At 39.2% G+C, this 9,212-nt stretch overlaps 1 protein-coding gene across 1 annotated transcript; it reads left to right on the top strand.

Moving 5' to 3' along the window:
* Window positions 1-1,011: 1,011 nt before the first annotated feature.
* PCDHB1 (protocadherin beta 1) lies at window positions 1,012-3,468 on the top strand. The gene has a single exon (XM_054567951.1). It carries the CDS (start codon window positions 1,012-1,014, stop codon window positions 3,466-3,468), a length of 2,457 nt encoding a protein of 818 aa, XP_054423926.1.
* The last annotated feature ends 5,744 nt before the right edge of the window (window positions 3,469-9,212 follow it).

Raw genomic sequence — 9,212 nt, 5'->3', positions numbered from 1 at the left:
AGTGAAATATTTACCTTCGTTTAACTTACCCACTATATATATACATTTTTTGACAAGTAGAATAGTATATTGATTAAGAGCATAGATTTTGCAGTCAGACAATATTGAATTGAGTTCATCCTCTAATATTTACTAAGTAGGGGATCTTGGGGGACTGACAAAACCTCTCCAGTCTCAGTTTCTCCATCTGTAAAAAAGAATTAATAATGTGTACCTCATGGAGTTGTTGCAAGAATTAACTTAAAAATGCATGTAAATCACTTAACACAGTGCCAGTATGTAGGAATCATGCACAATAACTCACTGCCATCATAATAATTTAAGGACCAAGCTTGCTGCTTCCTAAGCGTTTGAGAGCTCTGGGAAAAAGAATGGATTTGTGCAAATCAGGAGGCTAGTTGGCCAATTCCCTCCATCAGCGTACCTACTGGATCCAAATTTCCTTAAAGATAATGTCTGCTTGTCCCCTTCCTTTTTCCTACTGACCCCTTCCTCCCAGCCAACCCTTCACCCCCATCCATTTGGCCGGGGACCCTGAAGACGCTGCAAGATCCTTTTGCCTCTCCCCTGGCCTCTGGCGGACCGTGGGGAGTGTGCGGAGGAGCTTACTCCTTGGTTTGCGGGTTGCTTCAGTGGCCCCAGCCGGCTCACAGAAACGGTGACTTCAGCTTGAGAGAGAATCCTCAGTGGCTTCTCAATTCCCATGGACTTTCCTTCTGAAAAGGATTACAGGGTGAGTCTGCCGTTGCTTTGGCAACAAACTTTCAACCTCTGCTTAACTCTCTGGAATGAGAGCATATCTATTAATACACTCGATAGACTGGGGAGTGCAAATTCTCTTCCACTTCCAAGTACAAAACGGCTTATGTTACAGGACTCAGCAAGCCACTGGTGGCCCTGCGCTTAGAGGCTAGCAAAGCCAGGAGCAGCGGTTGCAGGAACTTGGAGGCGGAAAAGTGAAAGTATATCCGCAACAGGTGGCTCCTGCAGAGAGTGAGCTCGTAAGAACGGATGGCAGTTGCGCGCAGAAAACTGTTGCAGAACAGGCAAGTGGGGTCTCTTCTCCTTTTTCTGTGCATTTCTGTGGGGGGTGCAGCAACCATCCGCTATTCTGTGGTGGAGGAGATGGAGAGTGGCTCTTTTGTGGCTAACGTGGCTAAGGACCTGGGGCTGGAGATAGGGAAGCTGGCTGCGCGCGGGGCGCGGTTGGTTTCCGAGGGCAACAAACTGCACTTCCGGCTCCACCGCAAGACAGGTGATCTGTTCGTGAAGGAGAAACTGGATCGGGAGTCACTTTGCGGCAAAGCCGACCCGTGCGTTTTGCACTTTGAAATAGTCTTGGCGGAGCCCCTGCAGTCCTTCCATGCCGAAGTCAGGGTATTTGACATCAATGACAATGCCCCGATTTTCCCAAACAAGGAGCCTCTATTAAAGATTCCGGAGAGCACGCCCCTGGGCTCACGTTTTCCTCTGCAGAGCGCCCAGGATCTGGACGTGGGCCTCAACGGTCTCCAAAACTACACCTTGAGCGCCAACGCTTATTTCCACCTGCACACCCGCTTCCGTAGCCACGGGCCCAAATACGCCGAGCTGGTGCTGGATAAGCCCCTGGACAGGGAGGAGCAGCCTGAAGTCAACCTGACAATTACCGCGGTGGACGGCGGGTCCCCGCCCAAGTCTGGCACCGCTCACATCCGCGTGGAGGTCCTGGACGTCAATGACCACGTGCCCCAGTTCTCCCGACTGGTGTACCGAGCTCAGGTACCGGAAAACAGCATCCATGGGTCTTTGGTGGCCACGGTGACTGCCATGGACCTAGACGAGGGCTCCAACAAGAAGATAACGTACTCTTTAGCTCAAAACCCAGAAGCAATCCTCCAGACATTCCAGATTGACTCTGAAACTGGAGAGGTTCGACTGAGAGGGCCCCTAGATTTTGAAGCCATGGAAACATACGACATTGACATTCGGGCTACCGATGGAGGAGGCCTCTCTGCCCACAGCAAAGTCCTGGTGGAAGTGGTGGATGTGAATGACAACCCTCCTGAAGTTACTGTCTCGTCTGTGTCCAGCCCTCTCCCGGAGGACTCCCCACTACAAACTGTAGTGGCCCTTTTTTCTATCCGAGACCGGGACGTTCGAGTGGGAGGAAAAATCACCTGCTTCCTCAGAGAAGACCTTCCCTTTGCAATCAAACCTACATTCCGGAATGCTTACTCGCTGGTCACTGACAGAGGCTTGGATCGGGAAGCGGTCTCAGGCTATAACGTCACTCTTGTGGCCATGGATACTGGACCACCCAGTCTGTCCACAGAGACTGTAATAGAGGTGCTAATATCCGACATTAATGACAATCCCCCGGTATTTCAGGAAGACTTCTACACCTTGACTGTTCGGGAAAACAACAGCCCTGCCATTTTTATTGGCAAGGTCCATGCTGAGGATTTAGATTTGGGTGAGAATGCCCAAGTAACATATTCTCTGCTGCCTCCCAAAAGTGGAGATCTATCAGTCTTTGCTTACATCTCCATCAATTCAGACAATGGGAAGCTCTATGCACTGAGAACCATGGATTATGAGGCCATTCAAGATTTTGAGTTTGTGATAAAGGCAGCTGATGGTGGCTTCCCCTCACTGAGCAGCCAGGTTACTGTCCGAGTTGTTGTCCTGGATGACAATGACAACCGCCCAATGATCTTGTACCCATTGCAGAATGGCACCTTGCCCTGCAATGACCTGGTGCCCAGGTCTGCGGAGTCAGGCTACCTGGTGACTAAGGTCGTGGCTGTGGATGGTGACTCCGGTCAGAATTCTTGGCTTTCATATCATCTACTTAAGGCCAGCGACTCTGGGTTATTCTCTGTTCAACAACAAAATGGGGAAATCCGTACCTTGCGGCAGATATCTGAGAGAGACCCCATGATGCAGAAACTGATCATTCTTGTTCAGGATCATGGCCAACCAGCTCTTTCCACTACTGCTTCACTCAACATCCTGCTGGTAGATGGCTTTTCTGAGCCCTATCTGCAGTTCCGGGATGGACCCAAGCATCCTACAAAGGTAAATCCATCCACTAGGTATTTGGTCATTTCCCTGGCTGTACTTTCCTTTCTTTTTCTCCTCTCTGTCACAGGGATCTCCATTATACACATCTACCAGAAAATTAAATACAGAGAGAAGATCACAGTTCAAGAGCATTTCTATGATGACTGCAATTTCCCTAACCACCTGGTACAAGGGAGAGCCAATGGATCTTTATCCCAGCCTTGTTCCTATGAAATGTGCTCAGCCACTGGCACTGGCGCTAGTGAGTTCCGGTTTCTTAAGCGCTTTATGCCCAACTTCCCCTTTCCCCCGGGCATTGGAGAGGTAAAAACACAGGCTGGCTCCAAATTGCCAGCAGATTCTGATAGGAATAGGTCTCCAGGGTCAGAGGGTCACGCTCGAGTGCCTGATGGCTTTATGTAACTCATGTTTATGAGCTATATGTAGCCAGTATTCATGTTCCCCTTGGAAATCCATTAGTGCTGGCACTGGAAATGCTTAGTTCCATAGAAGTATCCTTTTATTTTGCCTCTAAATCATTTTCTAGTAGAAAGATGTGCATACGTAGAGGAGAAAACTAGCTTCTAGGTGTGATATAATATCAGAAAGGAGTTAGATTTCAGAAACAGAAATATAGTTTATAATTATTCAGAAATTTCTAGGTTTCTGTCCCTTGCTGAGTGGAGATACCTTTGAATCTTGTATGCCATCATTCATAATCAAGTAAATGGCTGGTGAATGGTGGTCCTCATATATAATCAGGTGGGGGGAAGGGTAAAGAAAAACAGAGCTGACCTATTTGGAAATGTAAGGGCAGATATAAGGCTAAAGAGATTCAGCTCAGGGATGTTCTCCAGTGGAATACTACTCAGCCATAAGAAAGCATGAAGCACTGCCACTGGTGATGTGGCTGGACCTTGAGACCAGTATGCTAAGTGAGATAAGTTGGTCAGAAAAAGCTAAGAACCCTATGATTTCAGTCATATGTGGGATATAAAACTGAAACTTACAGACACAGACAACAGTTTGGTGGTTCCCAGAGGGAATGGGGGTGGGTGGTAGTAAAGGGAAAGGGGGCCAAATATATGGTGATGGGAGATGATGTGACTGTGGGTGGTGGGCGCACGATGCAATGTACAGATCACGTATCATAGAAGTGTACATTGGGAACCTATATAGTCTTATTAACCACTGTTACCCTAATAAATTTAATTTGAAAAAGAAAAAAATTAAGTTAGATGTAGATTTCTTAATGGTTGGTTGGGGTCTTGGGCAAGTCCCAAATCTCTCTTTATACACCGGTGTCTTTCCACCTCCTCACCAGATAGCAGTTATTTGAAAGTGGGGAATGTAAGGTGGATGACAAAATAATAAATTAGGCTTGTTGTAGTTAATAACTGCTATTGAACTACTACAAAATACAAAGATATTAAAGGAAAAGAGTTCATTAATACCAACTAAGTAGCCTTAAGAAAAAAAAATACATTTTCAGATGTTACCAGGTTAGATTTTAAGTCATTCCCCCTCTGAGCATTCTGAAGGGATGACATGGAAACTGAGAAAAAGAGTTATTTCCTAGCAAATCATTCAAAAAGCAAAATGGGGTAAGGATACAAGTTAGGCTTCTTTTCAATTACTGCTGTTTGCCTTCATAAGCTATTTTACATTTTCTCATTTTAAAATTAAAGAAAACAATGTTAAAACACTAATATAGTTCAAGGATGCTATAATACTACTAACTGTGCCTTAAAAGTTAAAAAACGTCTGCTTTAAAGAGGCTTTAATTCTGTGCCTTATTTTATACAAATGTGTGTAAATTCAGACCCACAGGATATGACCCACACAGGAGGGCACAATATTTGTACCTGGAATTCCAAGGGTAGAGCAGTACCTTTTAAAATATGTCTCAACTATACAAGATCATATTTATTGATATGTCTTATTTTTGGAATTATACTGATATCTAATGGTACCACCGCTGGCTGTCTACCTACTGGCTAGGATATACTAAAAATTAGTGCTAAGTTATTTTTTAAATGTTGGAGATGCTTAGGGCAGAATTGATATAACCTATCCTGACTTCAATATTTTCCTTAATATTTTGAGAATAAATGAAGCAAATGCAGAATATCAATAAATTGTCTTTCTTATCAATATTACCTATTTTCCATAAATTGATATATAATCTTGCTCATTGGAGTAAAGATTGACCTTGCATGAAACATAGAACAGTTTTGTGTTCCGGTGTATTTGGGTTAGGACTGGTTAACACATGTTGAAATCAGAGACTTTAAGAAAGAAAAGACATAGAATTAAATTTTATGGGTAAGTGGTAATTTGTTAAAATGTTATTAACTAAAAATCACTGGATTAACTGCATTTGATTACATAATTGTGTTTGATTATATTTGATGATTTGAGCATAATTAGTGGAGCCCGGCTTGATGTCAATGATAAGAAAAGAAAATGGTGTCGATCAGTGATTTTAGACTGAATTTCAAACAGCAGTATAGTTCATACACACACAGAATGAACAGGAGATGTAGATTAGTCAACTTTTTCTTTTTCCATGTATAAACATTAAATAAAAATGTTAAAAACCTATCATTTCCTACCATTATTTCATAAAAGAAATGATATTTTAATATAAAATAGTAAGACAACAACCTCATGAAGGGACTGTCCTTTAAATTTAAAAAAAACATAGTTTTATAAAAATTCATTTTGCAATTATTTTTTCATTTTTGCTTTAGGCCAGTGAAGATTATGCCACTGACTTCAGATTGGGAACTATTTGAAAAAAAGATGGTCTAATCTCCTTTTTATTCAGACTTAAAGTTCCCAAGAAAATTTCAATTGTACCTGATGATTAAAAACTAACAACATCTCTGTAACAATTTTCTGAGGATAATGTGGGCCTTTTGTATTTGGAGAGAACTACATATCAGCTGAGATGAAGTCTAGGTTTTTATCAGCAAATTAATGCAAAGAATGGAAATAATTAGGACACGTACTCATCTCCAAATGTCATGTGACATTAGAACTATTTGTATTTATTCAAAGCTATAACCCAAATGCCTTGAAGTGCTCCTGTATAAAAAGGCCCTGATAAATATTTTTTAAAAAATATCTAACTGGTTTGGACAAATTGTTTCAATTACCAATTTCACTTTGAAATGCACATAGATCTACATTTCCACTGGAAGTTTTAAGTCATAACGAATTTACCCTTTTAAAAGTTATTATTATGTCATTTAAAACTATGAAAATAGTGTGGCGTTCCCATACACCCTTCACCTGGCTTCCCTAATGTTAACCTCTTACATAACCACAGCACAGTTATCAAAACTAAGAAATTACCCTTGGTACAATTCTATTAACAAAACTTCAGACTTTTTTCAGATTTTACCAGTTTTTATTATTAATGTCCTTTTTCTTTTCAAGGAACTAATCCAGGATCCTGCAATGCACTTAGTTATTCTCCTTAGTTTCCACCACCCATGATAGCTCCTTAACCTTCCCTTGTCTCTCATGACCTTGAGACTCTTGAAGGGTACTAGTCAATTATCTGCAAAATGTCTCTAAATTTTTTCAGTTTTATTGAGATATGATGGACATATAGAACTGTATAAGTTTAAGGTATGTACAATAAGGACTTGACTTATATTGTGAAATGATTACCATAACAAGTTTAGTTAACAAACATGACCTTCAGTTTCAGGCTGTTTTTGTTTTTTATGCTTAAATTGATGTTATGCATTATTGGGGAGAATACCACAGGGATGATACTGTGCCCTTCTCAGTGCATCCTCTTAAGGAGAACATGATATCAGCATGTCATCTTAACTGGCGATGTTGGTCCTTTTTTTATTGTGGTAAAAAACATAACATAAAATTTCTGAACATTTTAGTAGTGTTAAACTTGATCACTTGGTCAAGATAATATCTGCCAAGTCTCTTCACTACTATTTTCCTTTTGCAATTAATAAATACTTGGTAAGAGACACTTTGAAACTACGCAAATACCATGTTTCTGCTTGAACTTTCGCTCACTAATTTTAGTGTCCATTGCTGCATGTTTCCTGAGGTGATTAATACTGTGACATTTGAATGATGATTTTCTATTTCCCTGATTCTTTTACATTAATTAATTGAAATAATTTTGCAAGAAAAACTTGTTACTTCTCCCCCATTTATTATTTATTTAGTTATTTCATTATATATCGAGTCATGAACGTTTACTCTATTGCTTGGGCTATAATCAAATGCTACCATTATTTATTTTGTCCAGCAAACCCTTTTATCTAGGATGAAGAGAAGATTTTGAGGACTGGAATTATCCACATAAACACATTTTGATCAAAATTAGTATTTATTTGTAACACTATATGTCAGATTATCTTAAACAAGCATAAGTTGCTATAATCTTGTGAAGATTTATTTATAATGATGTTTTAACTTCTAATGAAAATTACATTAACTTGATTTTAAATTTCTATACAATCATAAAACTATTTAGATATTAAATTTAAAAAATTTAAATTTTATTTATATACATGCTTATATATTTATGACATGTATAATAGATATGTATTTGAAATATATTTATATGCTGTAATTAGACATACTGATATATAAGAAATGGAGTTGGTCTGGTTTATTTAATTCTCCTAAAAAAATAAATATATTGCTTTCTCTGTTATGTCTACATATTTTGTTGTAGTTGTTTTCTATTTAAGATGAATTTTATCTTACTCTTGGAAGTAGAAATCATCCATATAATTCTCCCATATAAAGGCCTATTTTCTATAGAGTTGAATATCATTAAAGTATATGACTATCAGAGACCCACTCTTCAACCAAAATTTTGACTTTATTTCCAAATCTATGTAATACTTTTAAGTAATATTATTAAACTATTGATTGTATTTATTTAACACTTAAAAGTAACATTAAAAAGTAAAAATAACCAGGGTTTTCTGGCTAAGCTGATGAAGCAAGCTTATACTTCTGTGCACTGTTCTAAACATAGAAATTACAGATAACAATTAAACATAGAAAATTTAAAAATATAAAACCAGAAATGGAAGCTAACAGATGGGAAATTGGTACCAGTTGGCATTAGGTTGGCTCTTATGGGCTATCAGGGAAAAATATTCTCCATGAAAGGTGGAGAATAAAAATCAGGCTCATTGCTTAGAGCCAGGAGCTAGGGTGGGTCTATCTTGTTCACAATAAAAGGTTGAAAAAATACCACCAAAAGATTCCTGAAGTTACACATTACAGTAGGTTTCAGACCTCTGGAGCCTGGAGGACACAAACTAGGTACTGAACTTATAGACAGCAGGCTCACTGAAGTCAATTGTACTATTTTTAATATCATGTTGCAGTAGAAGCCCAAATCATTATTATGAGACCTGATTCTAGATGATGTTTGTGTGGTTTTGTAGACAAAAATAGGTTGGGAGAGCAGGCTAAAAGAAGACAACATTTTAAAAACAGTATTATTCAAAACAAAACTTAAAGATACTTTTACAGATGAATTCAGAAGTTATACCCACAAATGAACAATAAATTATGAAAACAAAAAATAAGAGACTGAAAATTTAAAAATAAATATAGCCTATTAAAAATTTAAAAATGAAACACAGTCATGTAACAAAACCTCAGCAAATGGAATAAAATTTAGCCTGGGAGCTCTTGAAGAACAAATTAGTAAATTGGTCTATAACTAAGGAATTCATCAATGGCACATAATAAAAAGATAAAAATTATGGAAGAGTAGTACGAGATGTTACATTACAGTTATCTATTGTTATGTGACAAGCCACCCCAAAACTTAGTGGCATAAAATGGCCATTTTATTATGGACTTTGTGGGTCAGGACTTCAGTGGGGCACAGTGGGGATGGATTGTTTGCACTATGATGTTTGAAGCCTCCGGCAGACAAGCTCAAAGACTGGGGTGACATGGTGGCTGCGGGCTAGAATCATCTGGAGATGACTTCCCTTTCATGGCTGATGCTGGTAGCCAATCAGAAAACTTGCATGTGACCTCTCCATCTGGTCTGTGCTTCTTTACAACATGGTGGTTGGGATCTAAGAGCAAATGCCACTTCCATCATACTTTCTTGACTTTGGTCAAGCAGTCAGAGACCATATTTAAGC

This window comes from Pteronotus mesoamericanus, unplaced genomic scaffold (genome assembly GCF_021234165.1).
Source record: "Pteronotus mesoamericanus isolate MK-2021 breed Mesoamerican mustached bat unplaced genomic scaffold, CSHL_Meso_final contig_2, whole genome shotgun sequence".
NCBI lineage: Eukaryota > Metazoa > Chordata > Mammalia > Chiroptera > Mormoopidae > Pteronotus > Pteronotus mesoamericanus.
Note: the sequence above shows the minus strand (reverse complement) of the source record. Positions and strands in the feature narration are given on the sequence as shown.